Below are 20,732 nucleotides of genomic sequence, written 5' to 3' on the forward strand. Positions count from 1 at the left end.
GATAGCCTAATTTTCAAGAGATCTTAGTGGTGCCCTGATCGCAAAATGTAGTTGCGCTACACATGAAAATCTTCACTTTTTATTACTCCACCAAGGAACCTGGCAGAGTTATGTGACGATCGGCGTTTGTTTGTTTGTCTGTCTTTTAGCAACATTATTCAAAAACAGACAAACGGATTTGGATTAAACTCTCAGGGAAGGTCAGAAATGACACAAGGACCAAGTGATTGGATTTTGGCAGTTATGCAGCTTATGGTCTTAATCCATGGATTTGTTAAAGATTTCTGTAGCAATGTGAGATAGCGGCATGGCGTCACTGTAACCATGACAACAAGTGAACTCTACATCAGCTGCCTGCTGACGATCACATGATTGTGATCCTACTACAAATCCACCACTGTGGACTCATCAGGACTTATCCATCAGAAATGATACAAGGAACAATTGATTAACCTGTGGGGGTGTTTCTGAGTCCCATCAATTCCTGCCGCCCACTACATATTTAGGTCACATGATTTGGTATCGGTACATAACGTACTCATGCATAACACACACCTGGGTGTGTCATTTTGTTTGTGGGTAGATCTATATTGAATGGACACATTCTATATTGCCGTGATTTCTGATCTTCAGTAACTATTAAACAAATGCTGCATTTCTTTAAAAAAAAAAAAAGTAGCATTTCTGAAAATGCCAAATGGGGGAATGGACAGCCTTGGCGGAGTACTGTGCTCTCTGAATGCTTTTCTTTTCTTTTGTTGAATTCACAAGATATTCCTAAAGCCTATTTTCCTTTGTCAGTGTGGAGTATTGTGTATACACTCATGGGGAAAAAATGAAGTCAATCATTTTTAAGACGAGTCTGAATTATACCAAAATATGTACGACTTGAGAGGGTCGGACACTTATACATCACAGGTTTTTGATGAAATACAGATGTTTATAACTGATAAAATAATAACAAGCTGTGATTAAATATTGAACAAATTTGTTCACAGAGTGACTTTTTAATTAGTTTCTACCTGTCATAATCCCTACAGCAACAAAGGAGATTTTTGTTTTGCTTGATATGCATATGGTTGATAGTATTTGGGGTTTTCAGTATTTATTTTTAGCTGTCAAAATTAGAGCCTGTAGAGAATTTATGGGGGGAAAAAAGCTGTGGGACAGATGCTCACTTTGCATTTCCAGTGCTAATGATAAACCCAGTGAACTGATTATAGATGATGATCAGTTCGGCAGGGTGGCTGATTCTCTCTTTCTTTTAACGAGCAAGAGCTGAATAATCAATACAACGTGCCCTGATTTTCCTCACTGTAATGAGTGAGAGGCCTGAGCACACTGGGGATGAAATGCCATCGTGCCCTCACAGAGTAGCTTGTCGATCGTACAAATGTGCTATCTGCAACATGTTCAATTATACTCTCAAATCAGAGAGGAACTTAATCAAGAGCTCCCATCTCATTATGCCTGAGGTCAGTGGCTGTCTCTCCTCCCTGTGGAGGACAGATTTTTACTCTCTGAAAATCTGCAATTTAGCCACTGAGCATCTGATTGAGAGAATGAGAACCTGACCTGCTCCTAACAGCTGGCACTGCAGGTGGAGCTGACAAGGTTTGATTTCTGTTCTCTGTAGGATTTGACCAACATACAAACCCAGTCTGTATGTCACGTAAACCCATCCCAGCAGCCACCATAGTAAATTAAACTCCCGTAAAGCAAATTGGACATTTTGTACATTTTCTGTTGAAAGCATTTCAATTTTTGTATTTGTTTGTTGGCTGACTTTGTCAAAAGGTCGAGCACTGATTGTCATCTTCAAATCACAGAGAAACACAGAGATCTGTGGCATACTTAATACTGAACAGGTACTCAGAAAGATTACCAATGACCTCATACATGTCTTATCTGACTACTTCTAGCATTTGAGAACGCTCCACTATTATCAATAGGAATGCATATTAGATTCTGTTTATATAAATTAGACTTCAGAAGCCATAACATTTGTGCATATCTGTGGAACAAGTTTACCATGGGTTTAGATGTATGATGTACATTTCACACATGTGGCCTTTCTTCTTTGGAAATAGTTTTTCATCTACATACTGTCCATTGTCATTTACTTCTTTGTATTTCTACATTTTCTTGATATTATGGCATTTTGTGTGAGTATGTGTATATATATATGTATATATACCGGGCTTTGCAAAAATTCTGTTACACGGTTTCGTGATCTTTAGAGACGTTTACATGTCGGAGTGAAAAATTCCATTAAATAAACTGAAAGTTCTACCTTATAGGCAGGTGTCCTTAATACAATTTTTTTCTCTGGTGAAGTTGTATCAAGATGGAAGTCAAAAGAGTTGAGATATCTGCTCTCCTTCATGCTGGCCACAACAAGTCTGACAGAGCCAAGCAGCTGAACATCAGCCGGATGACCGTCCACAGAGTCGCGGAAAGGCTCAAGAATGGTGAAGATCTTTCAGTGACCTTTCAAGAATGGTGAAGACCTGAAAGATCTTCACCATTCTTGAGCCTCTCCGGAATTCTGTGGACGGTCATCCGGCTGATGTTCAGCACAAAGGAGAGCAGATAGCTTAACTCTTTTGACTTCCATCTTGATACAACTTCACCGGAGAAAAAATTTGTATCAAGGACACCTGGCTATAAGGTAGAACTTTCAGTTTATTTAATGGAATTTTTCACTCCGACATGTAAACGTCTCTAAAGATCACGAAACCGAGTGTAACAGAACTTTTGCAAAGCCCGATATATATATATATATATATATAGTACTGAGTCCTTTACTGTACTTACTGTACACACACAACTGCACACCAACCCATCTCTCCAACTCCATCATCAAATTCGCGGATGATACGACCGTGGTCGGACTCATCTCAGGAGGAGATGAGTCAGCCTACAGAGATGAGGTTGAAAGACTGTCAGTGTGGTGTTCAGAGAACAATCTCAGACTGAACACCACAAAAACAAAAGAACTCATCCTGGACTTCTGCAAATGCAGCATGGACCCGGCCCCACTCCTCATCAACGGGGTCTGCTTTGAAAGGGTCCACTCATTCAAACTTCTGGGTGGTCACATCTCTGATGACCTCTCCTGGACTGTTAACACCACGGCGGTGGTGAAGAAGGCCCAGCAGCCACTCCACTTCCTGAGAGTGCTCAGGAAAAACCACCTGGAGGAGAAGCTGCTGTTGACCTTCTACTGAGCCACCATTGAGAGCATTCTGGCGTACTGCATCACAGTGTGGTATGCTGGGTGCACTGCAGCCAACAGGAGAGCGCTGCAGAGAGTGATCAACGCCGCCCAGAAGATCACTGGCTGCCCCCTCCCTGGACGATATTGCCAGCTCTCGCTATCTCAGCAGAGCTACAAACATTATCAAGGACCCATCCCACCCCAGTCACAATCTGTTCAACCTTCTGCCCTCTGGTCGGCGCTACACAGCACAGAAAACAAGAACAAATAGACTCAGAGACAGTTTCGTCCCCAGAGCCATCAGTGCTCTGAACAACAAGAAGACATGAACACAATAACATCACTAGGAACACACATCATACGTGCAATCTTGTGCAATATTCATTTCACACTGAATCTCCACTCACCTCCAAGAACAATATGCAAAGTCACTTTATCAGTATCAGTACTTCTCTTTCTCACTGTATTTTATTGTATTTTTATCGTATTTTATTCTATTTTTATTTCTTTATCGTAATGTATATATTTTTCCAAGCACCAAATGGAGCAGCGCTCCCAATTTCATTTTTTACCAGTGTACAATGACAATAAAGGCGACAAGATAGATAAGATAGATAGATAGATGGCCGGATTGGGAGTCAAATTCGGCCCGGGACTTTTTGGACCAGACCAGCCCACCTGTGCAATTGCAATCCCCCCCACCTCCGCGACCACTAAAAATTATTAACGTTCATAAAATACTACCCTGAAACCAAGTTTGCCTTCATAGGCTTACCCAGTCTACTGAAATAATTATCAGCAAACAGAATTACTTTTCCTTTTAAACACAATGCATGATTCTGCAGGTGGCTCACTATTAATGTTTTTTTATGTTCATCTCCATCTCCAACTGCCTGGCTGGGCTTTACTGCACACACCGCGATATCAAGTCTAAACTCTACTCAGCCCAGAGCTGTCACCTGAGGGCGGAGCTGAGCGTGCGTGTGGTGTGACGCATGTGGGCCTGCGTGCCTGCACAGGGCTGATGAATGGTTGGACGCTCATCCCATTCGGCCACATATGGATAAATAAACAAAATTATTTATTTCTTGTTTTGCCTTTTTATTGTGATAGTCGCAGTGAAGAGTGACAGGCAATGAGGAGAAAAGTAGGGGGAAGACACGCAGCAAAGGGCTGCGGGCAGGAATCAAACCCAGGCCGCTGCGTCGGAGTCCAGCCCCTGTACATGGCTTGCCTGCTTAACCCGATGAGCTATATGGGCGTCGCACACCCAGCAAACAAAATTATTTAATAAATACCAGCACACCGGCCCACATGTGGACCGGCCCTTTGGTCAAACGAGGGAGGGATGGAGGGATGGAGGGATGGAGGGATGGAGGGATGGATGGATGGAGGGATGGATGGATGCCCCTCTTTTGCTTAAATGACAACAGCACTCAAGCTGGATTGATTCCATGAGTTTGTTCAAACCTAACAAGAAGAAAAATGTCTCCAAATTGTTTGTTGAAAACAAGTCTTTCATGGTGATGGTCAGTGCCTTTACACTGCTTCAGTTTGATTGCTGACCTTGAAATAGACCAGATTCTGACATATCTGTTCCTCATTTTCCATGTCTAACTTGTGTTTTTAAATGTTTCGACATCCTCAAGCAAATCCTGCTGTTTACGTATTTATATATTCTAAAAATCAGCAGTCACCCACTTTATTGGCAGCTTGGTATCATGAAGCAGCATACCAATGACACACTAAGTCAGTTTGTGTTAGTATATTGATTTTTTGAGGCATTTCACACCATGTAGTCTCTTCAAACAACACTCTTTCCCTAACCTTAATCACAAAATATTCATTTTAATGCTGTAAACTGACACATAAAATGGATAAAATGCATAGACATGACACACAAAAAGTGCTTTAAGTGGTCTGCTATTTTAGGCAGTGTAATGCTATCATATTGAATATATGCTGAAATGGCTTGTAGCGGCAGTGTAACATCTATATGAAATTATTAGAATTCCTGAAGACATCAAACACTTCATCTTCACTTAACTTCAAATCCTTGCACACACTCTTAAACATACTGATAGCTGGCATTACTTTTAGGCAGTACTGTAAGAAAAAAATCTGTATACTTTAGTTTTTGTACTTCTGACGTATTTAGTGAGGGATATTTTCAGAAATATTGAATAATTCTTAAAATACAAGTGTAAAGCATCATCAAGATTATGAGACACTGACGGCTTTCTTATGTACACAGAGTCTTATTCATTCCTATCTCCCCACAAGACTAATGAAGCATCAACATGACTGTTACATTAGGTGCTAAGCTGTATTTGCACAGAAATTCAGATATGAATATGCATCCAGCTCTTCCGTTGGTTATTCTATAAACTGGCATCGTAACTTCATCGTGGACAACAGGGTTATTTTGAGACAGAATAACAAAATCAAGGGTGGAGTGCTGAGAGAGGAGAGTGAGCAAACCACAGGAATTCATAAAAGATTCACCTTGACTTCACTGGAAGGGAGTGCATATACACCCCAACCCTAAAAACACACCTACACACACACACACACACACACACACACACACACACACACACACACACACACACACACACACACACACACCGCCATGTAGCGTCACCCCCACATGCAGCCGTCTGGAGGCGTTCTGCTCTGTTTAGTGTACTATCATGTTGCTTGCAGGCAGAATGTGCAGAAAACGCGGACAAACATGAAATCATTATCATGGAACGCTTTCTTCTTGATGGACCAAACACCATGCTGTTCAGACAGTGCAATTTGGACAGACATTTTTGTTTCTTTGATAAAAAGCTTCCTTGTAATTTCCCCTCACTCTTCTGCTCAGTAGGACACTGACCATTTGCAGGCAGTGTGAAAAAAAGGTTTGCAGAGATAACAAACATTAAGCCACCAGAGTGACGGAGCTTAAACATTCAGAAAAGACACCAAAGATAAGATTGAAGCATCACTGACAGTTTAGCGCTGGGTTGATACAATTATTTTTATGATTTTGTGGAAATGCAAATTCATGCTATAAATTGCTAGCAAGAGGAAAACAACATTTAAGGCCAACATACAGAGAAAGAGAGATATTTTCAGTGACAGACCATGTGCTTTCTGTTTATGAGAGTGGATCAATGACTGAATCCTGATTCTCCCAGTGGAATTACTGCCAACAACATACCTATCCTTCATTCTGAGTGTGAGCACCCCAAAGTAATTGTTCAGTGTAGAATTAACAATTAAGACCGCATGTGAGACAAAAGTAGATATGAGTGCTTTAATGACAGGGACACTTATCTGCAGAATTTTAAATTGCACTTTGATGTAATAAAGTATTTCATATCAGCAGGAAAACCTACTAAAAGCAAAATTGTTATTTTTAATTTAATTTCACATGTTGCCAAATTTGGATTTACTCTCAGCTAATTAAGTCAAACAGAACTTTTCTCTCTCTCTCTCTCTCTTTTTTTTTTTTTTGCTGTACAGCAGTAGCTGAACTGATCTGTGATACTGAAGACAAGAAGACCAAGCTAGAGATTCATTCTGAGCCTTAGACTTTGCTACAGATCAGCCATCAAATCTGTAAACTGTGATCATATTTTCAATCATGATGTCACTGATTTCTTTCATTGAGTTTATATTTTACATTTACATAAATATTAGTCAATGACCTGACATGCAATGTCAGAATTTTACAGTCTCTACATTCTATTGACCTTAAACACACTATGAAATAAGGAAAAAAAAAAAAAGGAAAATTTAGAATAGTAGAAGAGGAAATGCCACAAAGAACTTAAAACCCAGTAGATTTATCCTCTGCTGAACATAATGGTGCCAGGAAGAGTTTCGTCCAGTTTGGCTATTGATTTAAATATTCTCTAATTTGCATAAGTATCTTGAATATTTATCAAGTACATTTGTATAAGATGCGTAATCAAATGTATGTAATGAGATTCCTTTGTAATACAGCCATGCCATAAGTCTTCAGTCCAAGTCTACACACTTACAGAAGAGCACTGAACATTCAAGAACTAACTAAACCCAGGACTAATTCTGAATAGACCTGTTCATCAGATTCAATCATACAACTTTTAACCCAAAAATCATCTTTACTGTCCTTCTAAAAACATCTGGATATGACACCCTATGATATCTTTAGAGCATACATGTGCATAGTGTACACTACACTCTACAGTACTTCAGGGAGGCTTTATTTCTGTTACATCTTTTATATTCATAACTAAAGGCACCCTTATATGGAGCTAGAACAGTCTCATAATTCACAAATGCACACAAAAGAATTCACAAATGTAAACTGGTGCACACAAAAACGTTTGCCTTTTTGTAAAAAAGTAAAAACAGTCCACAAATAAATTAAGAAAGTTCACAAATGTATTTCTGCATTCACAAACTGCTTTTGTGTGTCAATCTTTTTTGAGACTCCCCTGCCGTCGTCTCGATCCACAAATGCATTTTTTTCAACACGGAAGTTTCTGTAGCCAATCAGATGTCTCCCTCCTTTCAGCCAATCACAAAAACTCACCCCACATAGGGGTGGGTGTACTGTTCAGCCAATCACATGAACGCGTCCGCACAGCGTTATACTTGACCGGCTCATTGGCCTGAAGAGCGAAGCTGCCCATCAGAGTGACCATGGCATCTGATGGGGACAATGTTTTAAGCATAGATATGAAGAGTTGATACGCCAGCGCACTGTAGCAGCCGGCTAATCGACGTGCCTATGTGGCGGCCATCTTGACAGGGGCAAAGTTCCCATTCAAAGCTTGTACACTGAAAATATATCATAATTTGTTCATTTCTCAACCGATTTTCGTGTGGTCTACTTTATTGTCAACATCAAAACATGTACCATTAATAGAAAATGTGTGATCTAAAAAAAACACTGAAAAAGACTTCCTACAAATGTAGCCTGCAATTTTAGTTATCTTATTATTTAGGTCCAGAGGCCAGGGAATCTTTTCAGTTCAGACATTACATATATAAATGTAAATGTCTGGATATATAGAAAATGTTTTGAGATCAAAAGATTTAATTGTAAATGTAATCTATTTATTTATTTCTTATTAAGATTAATTCATTATTATTATTTATTTATTATTTATTTTTATATATATATATATATATATACACACACACACATACAGGCTACTATATACATATAACAAGGAACTAGACTACAACAGGATAGAGTTTATTTACATTTACAATAAACACAATTATTATTAATATTAACTATTTTTATACCTCTCTTTAGGATGTTATATACATATAACTATGAGAGACTAGAACAGGATAGTTTATTAACTTTTGCAATAAACAGCTTAAGTATTAATATTAATTAATTATGATTTAATTATTTCTTTCTCTCTCCCTCCCTCGGCTGTTATGTACATCTAAGAAGGAGATAGACTAGAACAAGATAGAGGCAGACTGGAACAGAATACAGTTTATTTACATTTACAATACACAGGTACATTGTTGTGTATGTCCCTGAGTAAGTAACACTTCACCTTCATACAAAGCCATGGCTAGAAGCCCTGAAAATGGACCGTTTTGCACGATTTCTTTCTTGTACTTTGTACTCATCAGGTTTAAAATGTTTGCTGCAGAGCACCGACTCATCACTTGCAGCAAACCCCTCTCTCCTCAGAGCTGCTTCCCACTACCTCCTCAGCCGATAGTCTTTGGGAAACCTACATGAAGTAAGAACAATAGACAAAAAAGTAAATAAGTCTGTACACAACAACATATCTAAAAATAAATCATGCTACTAAATTAAGGACAAAGAACAGAAGTAGCCAATATTCTGGAGACCAAAGTTATTTAATTTGATCAGTATCCCTCCATTGTTTAGTAACATTTTAATTATTTGAGAGCAGTCCTAAAAAATTGCCGGAAATCCCAATCATAAAATGGGTTTGGAGGAGAAACATAGATGCTAATCTATATATACTATATATGAGTTAGGCTTTATAACTACTATTGGTAGTATTGATGGTATTAATAGTAATGCGACTACTATTAGTGGCAGTGGTAATACAGTGAACCCTCTTTATCGCGGGGGTTACGTTCCAAAAAGAACCTGCGATAGGCGAAATCCGTGAAGTAGTCAGCTTTATTTTTTACAGTTATTATACAATACTGCACTTGGGGGAGCGCTGCAGCTGCAGCCAGGTGGACGCCGCGGCGGTACTCTTGCCTCGGAGAGTGGGCCGGCTGAATCAATTGGAGCAGTCGGGGGTGAGGAAGGCTCGCGCCGGCGCTCTTCTCCTGGGGGGCGCGGCTGCGGTGGCCAGAGACGGCGGGGGAAAAGAATAAAAGGCTGCTCCATCGGCTCCGTCTTTCAGGGTGTCTCACTACATGGAGACCAAGGAGAGAAATGATCCAGCGCTCCACAGCAGGCAGCGCTGGCCTGTATGGCAGAGGAGACGAGGCGCGGAGACTGTTCACGTTGGTCAGTCCCTTAGCCAATCAGGACGCAGAACACAATGAACTGTTTAAAAAAAAGCATAAAAAAACTGCACTAAAAAAAAATCCATGAAACAGCGAAGCCGTGAAAGGTGAACCGCGTTATAGCGAGGGTTCACTGTACACCAACTACTGCTGCTGATACTGTCACAGCTGCTACAACTTGTAATACTACTACAAATGCTGACACTACTTCTACTACTCTAACGGCTATTTATACTACTACTGCTGCTTGAACTTTTGGTATTACTATTACTGCTGCGTGTACTTTTAGTATTACTACTACTGCCTGTACAACTATACTACAGCTACTAATAATCGTCTGGTGTTTGGTTGTCCAGCTGTTAGCTTGCGTTAGTGTTTTGCTAGCGGCTAACTGGTTAGCTCTCATAGACTCTGAACAAGATTTAACAATGAAAAAAGAACCCAAAAAAATTCTTACCTATGGAAAGTTATTCCAACTTTCCTTGTCTCCAACGTTCGCCGTAGTGTGCAATTAAATGCAGTGCAATGAGCCGGCATTGTTCCCTTTTTTGTTTTCGCCCCATACACACCAATGGAAAAAACTGAAATTCTGACCCGACTAGCCTTGTGTCTCCGTAGGCACGCCGCTCTGAGGGGCGTGTCGTATATACTCATCATATCTATGACTCCAATGGGCTGCTTCACTCTTCAGGCCAATGAGCCGGTCAAGTATAACGCGTTCATATGATTGGCTGAACAGTACACCCACCCCCACGTGGGGTGAGTTTTTGTGATTGGCTGAAAGGAGGGAGACATCTGATTGGCTACAGAAACTTCTGTGTCGAAAAAAATGCATTTGTGGATTGAGACGACGGCAGGGGAGTCTCAAAAAAGATTGACACACAAAAGCAGTTTGTGAATGCAGAAATACATTTGTGAACTTTCTTAAATTATTTGTGGATTGTTTTAACTTTTTTTTTTTTACAAAAAGGCAAACGTTTTTGTGTGCACCAGTTTACGTTTGTGAATACCAGTTTACATTTGTGAATTCTTCTGTGTGCATTTGTGAATTATGAGACTGTTCTAGCTCCATACCCTTAAACTTTTTGGAAAATGATGTTATGTGCTAGTTAAGTTAGCTTTTATATTTAGCATTAGTATATTGACTGGCTTGACAATGGGATAAAGATGTTTTCTTAATTTTCTGTGTTTGGTTCATTTCTTGCTTTCTAAATTATTGTTTTCATTTCTCTGTGAAAATGGATCTCTATTCACAAAACCCTTTGGTCCGGATCTGAACTTGTCTGACTGAAAACCTCATCACTTCATAATTTTGTCCTTCTAGACATTTGTGTAAAATGCTGCTATAATTAGCATATTTTTTTTTCAATTATTGTCAAAAATGTTTTGTACCATGACAGTAACCATGGTATTTGACTATGGAGCACAAGAAAGCTTTCCCTAAGTATAATTTTTCAGAAAATATTGGAAAGTGAAGACAAGAATTCCAAAATTTATCTGAAAAGAGCATGAATGCTCTTTGATGAATGGAAACATCTAGATTTTCAGGAATATAGGATATTTTTTCCACATTCACTTTTTTACTGCCAGTTAAGACTCTAATTCCACAGTCAAAACTACTCATGTACCAAATGTAGAAAGGATCAATGCTGCCACCTTGTAGCATCACTAGCTTCAGAGCAAAGTGAAGCCAAAGTCAACAAAAGTGCTCATATGATAATGCTAGTCCACAGAAACTTGGACTTGAGATGAATGATGTCTCAGTTAGTTCATTAATCCCTGCGTGGCTGTCTAACACATGGCCCACTTTCACCACTTACGTCCCATCAGCAGTGAATGGAGCAAGAGGTGCAAGTGCTCATCTTAGCCCTGTCACACCAAGACCAACATCTTGCCTCAGTCAAACTTAATAAGCAGGGCTGTGTCTCCAGGGAGCTCATCAAAGGCAACTAACAATGTGGACACATCCATGGGTCAGGTCCAACACCAGGTACTCTGCTGCTGCTGCTGAGAACCACGCAGGATTCCCTAAACTGTGAGATTAGGTGTAAGAAGAATGAGAGGCTGCTGTCAAGTATAGCCAACTGACACCTTTTATCCATGTAGTGGTGTCTAAACAACAACTTCAGTTCATTGTTTTAGCATTTTCCCAAGATTCCAACAAATTCACAAGTCAAATGGCAGACTTTCCCTTTTTCTTTGTTAGTGATTAACTGTAGATCTTTGATTAGACAAAACAAGACATTTGGAGATATTACCTTGGGCTCTGCAGCATAGCAACTAGTATTTTTTTTCAATTCATTCCTTGAAAATTTTTATTGTTACACTAATAGATAATGAAGTAATCACTAATTACAGCTCTAGCTTCATCCTGCCTGTCCAATCCACTCAAATTGGTTGGCAGTCCTGCAAAGTAAAAGCCAGTAGCTCAGCAGATAGGATAAAAATTAAGTTGTACAGATGACAAAATTGTCAGCTGATGATGAGTCTAAAGTGAAAAAAGTGGAATGACACTTATCTTTATTGGAATAAGTGAATTCCCATCTCTAACTCCATGTTATTTTGGACAGTTGCTTAGATTAACAGCCTGTAGTCTTGCAAACAGTTCTGTGAGGCTTTAATTAAGCATTTACGTATCAAATACTAATGTCAAAAGCTTGCTCATGACGACAGTTTTAATGAAAAGATGTTTAATATTGATTTCATTTAATATGTTCACCACGTGTTTGGTCTGGATCTTACTCGAGTCTGTTAGCACCTTAGCACTACACATCTAACACCAGACTCCAAGTACACTTGAAGTTGGTATTGGACAAACTGAAAGTTTGAGGTGATGTTGGATAAAGAGTCATAGACACATCTGCATTCACCCTCTGAAGACCAAAAATATTAAATATCACAGTAGTCCGTCTAAAATTTGTAGAGTCAGTATAGCCTGGACCAAAGTTGAGGACTGCTTAAAGCTGGCAGTAGATCCAAGCAACCATTGCAGCTGCAACGATGTCAAGCAGTAAATAAACCCAAGGAAGCTGTCTCTCAAGTTATACTCTGCTTTTGCATATTGCCCTGGAGGAGCAGATGCTAGTGCAATTTAATGCAATTTCATTTCAATCATTTTGTATATAGAAAAAAGTGGAATATAGTTAGCTAAGCTTGAATTTTGGCTCATTCAGCTTTTACTCATTAAAAGCAGTTTACCAAGAGATTGTCAAAGACCATTCGCTTATCGATCATCCTTTATCCCATTCCCAAACCTCCGGTGATATGTTTCACAGACCAATTTATATGCTTTCAACACAGTAGATTTCACCTTTTCATCATCCAGGTCATGTTCAGCACATATCACTGAATGAGCCTCCTGTGCTGTCTCCGTAAGATCACATTGAAGCATCAAAACTGTCAGCATCTGGCCACTTCTTTGACTCGACCACACGGTCAAAGAGGGTGAAGAAGGTTTCAGGGTCACGCTCATTAAATTTCAGCACCGAACGCAAGTTAGAAATCACATCAAGCCTACAATGACTACAATCAACAAATCCAGGGTTCTCTGTAAAAAACGCAGCTGAAGGAAGCTTATCCGCATGGACCAGCTGCAATTTAGTCTGCTCAACTTCTGGTCATACTCTTTTAGTGTCTAGTGACAAATTCTGTCCGACTCAAGCTCCTTCTGTCTTTCCCTCTCCTCAACCTCTGCTTCTACTTTTAAACGTAATTTCTCCTGCTCAAACTGCATTGCCAACAACTCTTTGGGGCGGTGGTTAAGTTCTGGACTACTGATCTGAAGGTCAAAGGTTCAAACTCTGATGCGGCCACTGTTGGCCCTTGAGCAAAGCCCTTAACCTTGCCTGCTCCAGGGGTGATACCATGGCTGGCCCTGTGTTCTGACCCTCCCAATTGGTAGTTGGATCAGGTAGCTTTTACTGGCCAAGCGTAGTGAGCTGGAGGGAGTGTAGACCTGAATCAGAGCCTGTACCAGGAGTTGTGCTGCATGTTCTGACAGGAAGGGTGTGATCTTCCCGATGTTGTACAGGGAGAATTGACACGACCGAGCAACAGAGGCCACATGAGCCTTGAAGGTTAATTGGTCGTTGACCATGACACGCATGTGTGAATAATATCTGTACAGGTATTGCAAGGTGCAAACCAAATCCCAAAAGAAGAACTAAAACACTAGACTTGGGTGTGTGGTGCCTGTGGAGGAAAGGAGATAGAATGATTAGAATGCAGCCAACACTTGAGTAACCCAGGGACATGCTAGGATCCTCAGGTGCTCCTGATGACACTAATCAACCACTCCCAAAACCAATAGAAAATGAAAGCCACATTCAAGAGGACTTCAGATGTCATTACTCCATCTTCATATATGGAATTGTCCAGTCTTGTACAAAGACAGAAAGTGTTTATAGGTTCTTGGAACCATCACACTTGGAGATGTGGGGTAAAGTAGAGCTCAGCTACCTGAAACCTAAAACCTCCACACAACACTTTGAAAAACCCACTGGAAAATGGAAACAAAAACAGAGTGTAGTGAATGCATGGTGTTTGTCTGACTGACTAGCAGCCGGTGAAAGATGTCATCAAGTAAAAGCTTGCCAAAGGAGAGCTAAAATCCTGAGTATCTTGGGGAAATTCTTCGCATTGTACATTTATGTAAGCGGTCGAACTTGAGTGGTCTTGATTGCATACACAGTATTTTAGACACACACCAATCAGGCATAACATTCTGACCACCTGCCTAATATTGTGTTGGTCTCCTTCATGCTACTAAAATTCCTCTGACCCAGTGCTTCATGGATACAGGACCTCTGGGAATGTCATGTGGCACCAGGATGGTGGCAGTGAATTCTGTGGGTCCTGTGGGTTGTAGGATGGGACCTACCTAGATCAGGCTTATCCTGGACCACCCCACAATGCTCAATAAGATCCGGATCTGGGGAGTGTAGAACCTGGGTGAACATCTTAGCTTTGTCATGTTCCCTGGGCCACTCCTGAGCAGTTTTTGTGGTGTGTCGGAGTGCATTGTCCTCGCTGAGGATGAGACTGGCATCAAGGATAACTGTTGCCATAGGGGGTGTGGGATTAGGAGGGTTGCTTGACCTGCAATGTTTAGGTGGTGGTACATGTCAAATATTCACATGAATGTAGGGACTCAAAGTTTCCCAGCAGAATGTTGCATCATAACAAAATGATTGGTGTTATTCACTTTGCTAGTCAGTGGTCATAATTTTGTGGCTGATCGGTGTACATCCCTACAGCTGTCTACTTGGAAACAAAATATGAAAATACGATATAGTGCACAGTTGAGTTTCAGATCACCATCAAATTCAAACTGAGATGGGGATGGGATTTGTGCAGCTAAGTGAGAATTCATAAGAATGGGGTGTCTTTAAAACTACACTTGAGTACTTTGAACTTTGAAATGGTAAAAACACATATGATAAAATACCACTGTGACAACTGTGACAGCCAGTGTAAGCTGCCCAGCTGAAAATATAGTGTGCCATTTCAGTTTTTTTCCCCAACACAGCATTTATTAAAAACAGCATATGGTGTGTCAATATGTGTTGATGTTAAGACTGTGTTGTCCTGTCGTCCTGAATGAGACACTCAGCTGTGCTGGCAGTGACACGCTGCCTCTCAGAGAGCAGGGTGGAGGGTTGAGAGCTTTTGCTGGGAGAGGGAGGAGAGAGATTAGCCTAAACGACAGCTCTATTAGAGACTTAACCTGGGCTTTGATCATTTCCTGAGCTCCCCTTCAGATCAGCCTGAGCAACAGACGGCAAATCTGACAGGCTCCTGCTCCAACCCCCCGCACCCACGTCCCATCTCTCCACTCCCTCCGCACCATCACCACCACCACTCATATCCCTCATAATGTATCCAGGCTTCACTGTGATCAAAGACCCCCTCTCTGGTGACTGAAGCTCCCATCTGTCTCCCCACAAAAGAGACGACTGGGAGAGAGAGGCTGACTGTCAGACTGAATGAAAGGCGCACATATGAGTACAGTATTCCTGAGTCCATACACAAAAAGCATATGTGATGTTTGTTTTGCTCTGACACATTCTCCTTTCCTCTTTTCTGTGTAGCTGAACTGCAACATAGTGAGTTGTGTCAGTTACTCCCTCTGCAGTGTCAAACGTGATGGGTATGAACATACATTCCTGTTGTGAAAGCACTGTACAAAGCACACATATATAGGCATATTCATTTTGGTGCCGACTGGCCAAAATAGGAACATTTGGCAGAATTAAAGACCCGAGGCTTTATTCGTAAAGCTCCTCACTAGCAGCAATGGCTTGCACTATGTTTTATGCTCACTAATTGGAGGTTTTTCATAAATTACGGAGGTTGTGATTGCCTGAAACACACTGCTGCTTACATGCGCACAGCAATTACTTTAGAGAAACAATGAAAATCAACACATTTATCAAGTTTAACATAGTTAACAGTCACAGTAATTATGTGTAAGAGTCGAATAAGTGGGAGAATATAAAATGTCTTCAAAATAACATGGAAATCATTCTTTAACTCAAAACACAGTATAGAAATAATCAAGAGAATCACTATAACCCTGCAGTAATACATGTGTCTGATGCGTTTACCGTATTTTCTGATAGGATCCATAGTACATGCTAAAATCGGAAATCTTTTAAATCTGCAAATGGGGCCTTTCACGAAAAGTGTTTGTCAAAACCCTCTGCTCAAGTATATTTCAAACAAAGCTAAATCTCCTTTTCCACTATAGGAACTTAATGACCTGTCGCCTGGAGCTTCCATTACGAAAGCCTTAAGGGAAGTTGTGGTCTGTTATGCGTTATTTTTTCACTGTATTATACAAAATGTTAAGGATCATTGGAAGATGATTCCACTTCAGACATACTGAATATGTCAATGAAGACTCTTTCAATTTAAACAACTGATTCTTGAAGGGATACAAGTTCCTATTATAGGTTCTATCGGAATCCTTTGCAATGATCTGGAAGACATCTGGGGAATTTGTGTGTTTTGAGGTGAGGTGGCTTGTGTATGTTATTTCATTTCAGCAATGGCATCAAGAGTTTTAGAATGCAAGCATCCCCCCAAAATGCAACAGCATTACTTTTGTCTACCCACAAAAATGAAACATTAGTTCATTGTCCTCAGCATCTATTCATCCCTAGCTCTATCTGCACTGAGTCTGTCTCCATCTGTCTGTCTTTCTGTCTCAAACACACACATACACATCCATACACATGCACACACACACACACCTCTAGTTTGGCTGGGAACATGTTTTGCCTCAGGGGTTCTATCTTGCTCCTGCCCCATTACAAGGCTAATGAAAGCACTGAAAGGATCAAATCCAATGAAGCTGCTTTTCGCGCTGCTTAACCCTTGCAAAAAAATTTGTGACCTCTGCACTAAAGCAAACACGCACACAAATACGTGCAAAGATCAGAATACATACAAGTAAGTATATACAAAAAGCGGGCAATGGCAAGTCGATATGTGTGCATGTATGCATGAATAAGTGTAATTTGTCCTCCTCATATCCATGCAGCTTTTTTCCATATAATTGTTTTATTTGTTTGTATTTTTACTCATGTACATGTGGTGTTGATTGCTTGAATTATTCAGTTCTTTATGAATAATAAATGTGTTGTGATGACTGGAACACCTGACTCTGATTACCTGCTTTGTAAGAAAAAACAAGGCTGACTACTGAAATCTATGCCACAGTGTTGAAATGTGACTGATATTGATAGGGAATGTCTTAAAGTGAGTGCTGCTGCTGGTTTCGGTTGAAAGAATCTTAAATTCTGTTACATATTGTCAATCTTCATTTATAAAGAGTGTATTTTAAACAGCTATGCAGAACCGTTGTCTACTCAATGACGATACACTATAATGCCTGGGTCGCCCACTCTCACGCTTGTCTGAATATTCGGATGTCAAAATTAATGTTCGGATACAACCGTCATGACTGGATATTCAGGTCCAGCCCAACAAAATTTTACCTGCTGATGCACTGCATTACTGGCATCACCAAATTGATGGCATTCCTCCTTAATAAGTCCACCAAAATTCATGGAAATACAATGACTGACATTTCACTCAAAATATAAATGTCAACATCATGCCACCAAAGGAAAAGTCACAGGATACACAGAGTTATTAGGACTTATCTTCTGAAATCATGAATATCGCAAAGAAGTACAGGGAAATCTATTAATCAGTTGTAAAGATATTTCAGTCTGGATCAACACAGTTCAAAAGGTTGGCATTACCATTCCTAAAACCATTCTGCACATCTGGCTGAAAGCCTTTGTATAAAGAGGAAGAACACAAGATTCAGTGGTCACTTGCTCACCACATGTTGCTGTTACAACAAACTTTTCGCCTTCACTGCCGAACTCTTTTATTTTGAAACTCCAGTTGATAAGATCATTCTGATTATTTTAATGTAGATGTCATCACTAAGGGAATGGATACAAGTAGACTTTCATTTACATTACTCGACAAGTCTAAATCAGTGGCATTAAGTTCTCTGCAGTTTATAGAGATGATGAAAGAGGTCAGTCAGCTTGGCAGTACCTTATATGTTCATGTAAATTAGGCCTGTATTTCACAGCTGTAAAATACTACATGTTGAAGTTTTTAAAGGGCAGCACCAAGTAGCATTTTCATTTAAAAAAAAATCAATACCGATGAAATCAGTAAATTTGTTCTTACCAACTGGCTGGTATCCCTGCCTCATGGGACCTCCAAATGGGTTACGACTGCCAAAGGAACCTCCATCAATGGAACCGTACGACATTTTGCCTGATGTTTGGTTACGTGTCAACTGCAGGTGCCTGGAGAGGAAATAGTTACCAGAAGTACACCAGAGAACATAAATTATTTGCTCATAGATCTGACAATAAGTGACAAATGTACACTACTGTTCAAAAGTTTGGGATCACTTAGAAATGTCTTTATTTTTGAAAGAAAAACAGTTTTTTCAATGAAGATAACATTAAAGGAATCAGAAACACAGTCAAGACATTGTTAATGTGGTAAATGACTATTCTAGCTGGGAAAGGCTGATTTTTAATGGAATATCTACGTAGGGGTACAGAGGAACATTTCCAGCAACCATCACTCCTGTGTTCTGTTAGCTAATGGTGTTGAAAGGCTAAACGAGGATTAGAAAACCCTTGTGCAGTTATACTTGCACATGACTTAAAGTGTGAGTTTTCATGGAAAACATGAAATTGTTTTGGTGACCCCAAACTTTTGAACGGTAGTGTAAATCTAAGTTGTATGTCATCTGTAAACCTTTGATGTGCAGTGTGGGTCAGGAGATACCCATGTTCCATAGGATTTGGGTCACTTTTGACCCATGCTGCACGGTTTTGAAATACAGTTACAGAGTTTAAAACATGTGCAGAGCTGAAGAGGAACAAACAGTTACAACCATGACTGACTGGCATCCACTGAAATATTTATAGGCCAAGCAAACAGAGACACCTCAAAATACATCTTTCTTTAAGCCTTGAAGATCTCGGAAATGTGGTTTCAAGTCTAAATAACCTGGGTTGTAGTATCTAGTGGCATGTAATGATGTGGTTGCCGACTGAAGCACAATTCCAATCCTCTCCCTTTCCTTTCCGAGTGTGTAAGGAATCTGCAATGGTTCCCACTTGAACATAGCAGTGAAAAAGGCACTATAGTGTCTGTGTGTTCAGGGTGATTGTACAAATATTGAGGTACCTCATGGAACAGGACTTTCACTGCTAATTTATCGAAAGGATTTTTTTTTAAGTTTGAAGGGTTCATTCAGTTAAGTGCAGCACAGTGTCAGTGTTGTTTCAGGGATATTCTAATTTTAAAAAATACCAAGAGAAGGAAGGAGAATATGACTTCTGTTCATATGTTGAGCATGTTTTTGCTAATATTGACAATTTTAAAATTCCAAATTTTTAAATTTTGAATGAAAGGTTTATCTTTAAAGTGAGGTACTTTAATACATGATTAAAATGCTTCCACCACTGAGCTAGCCTGACAACGTCCTTAATCCATCTCTGTACTCCAAGCTCAGCTAAGGGATTTATACAGATCTTCTCATTTCACTCTTGAAATGAAAACGAATATCCACATTTCCCTAAATGTTGAAATATTCCTTTAATGCCTACACCTGGTAAAGCTCTAAGAGGGAGAAGAAAAAAACGGTAAGCTGTCCATCTTGCTTTTGAGCTGCGAAGGGATGAAGATTTTCACCCCTCAGGCCTACAGCAGTCTAAATTTGTAATAATTTGAAATGTCTGGGTTTGACTAGGTTCGCAGTAGACATGATAAACATATTAAAAATTTCTGAGTCTTACTATCTAACATATTTCTATTCTTGCAAGGGCACTTTTGCATGTGGGTGTTGATCATTACAGAAACATGACTGAAACAGTTGGAGCCATCGAACATGCAGAGACACAAGTAACAAGCGAATATTTCATAGTCAAACTCTTTAGAATGTTAACCGATAACCCGCTTCTGTGAGGAGAGTCACAGAGGGTGCAGAATACTAATTTGAATGCTGCAGAAAAGGTCATATCATCATCTGAACATGTGTTTCACCTGCGGCCAGAGACACACAGATGACAGTCAAATCAACAAATCTCTCTCTTCAGCATGTCCACTGAAAAGTCAGAATATGATACTGGTCAAGTGGCCAAAGCTCCTTTCCCAACCGTGAAAGACAAGCATTCAGACAAGCAGGAGAATGTGATTACACTCCCGAGTCACTGTGCTGCCCATTGTTGTGGTGAAGCCAGTGAATCCGGCCTATAGGACTGGCATTATGGGTACGAGGAGCGGCCAGAGATTCAGCATCCGCACATTACACAGACAGATTCAGTGGGCCACGAGAAGGTTTAATCCGATTAATTTTCATTGAGAAGGGAGATTAATTACTTTTGGCAGGCCATAAACAATCTTCACTCTGCTTGATTTCAAGCCCAGTGACTGTGCCTCACATCCCTTCTGAAGTGTGGAC

General features: G+C 40.1%; 1 protein-coding gene across 1 annotated transcript in view; it reads right to left on the reverse strand.

Moving 5' to 3' along the window:
* The window catches only part of tsnare1 (T-SNARE Domain Containing 1), a 217,941-nt gene that overhangs the window by 140,492 nt on the left and 56,717 nt on the right, over nt 1-20,732 (reverse strand). The window contains exon 2 of the mRNA XM_051956820.1: nt 18,437-18,558. Coding sequence (XP_051812780.1) covers nt 18,437-18,521 — 85 coding nt within the window. The 5' untranslated portion in view covers nt 18,522-18,558. The remainder of the gene's footprint in view (nt 1-18,436; nt 18,559-20,732) is intronic.

This window comes from Acanthochromis polyacanthus, chromosome 12, assembly GCF_021347895.1.
Source record: "Acanthochromis polyacanthus isolate Apoly-LR-REF ecotype Palm Island chromosome 12, KAUST_Apoly_ChrSc, whole genome shotgun sequence".
Lineage (NCBI taxonomy): Eukaryota > Metazoa > Chordata > Actinopteri > Pomacentridae > Acanthochromis > Acanthochromis polyacanthus.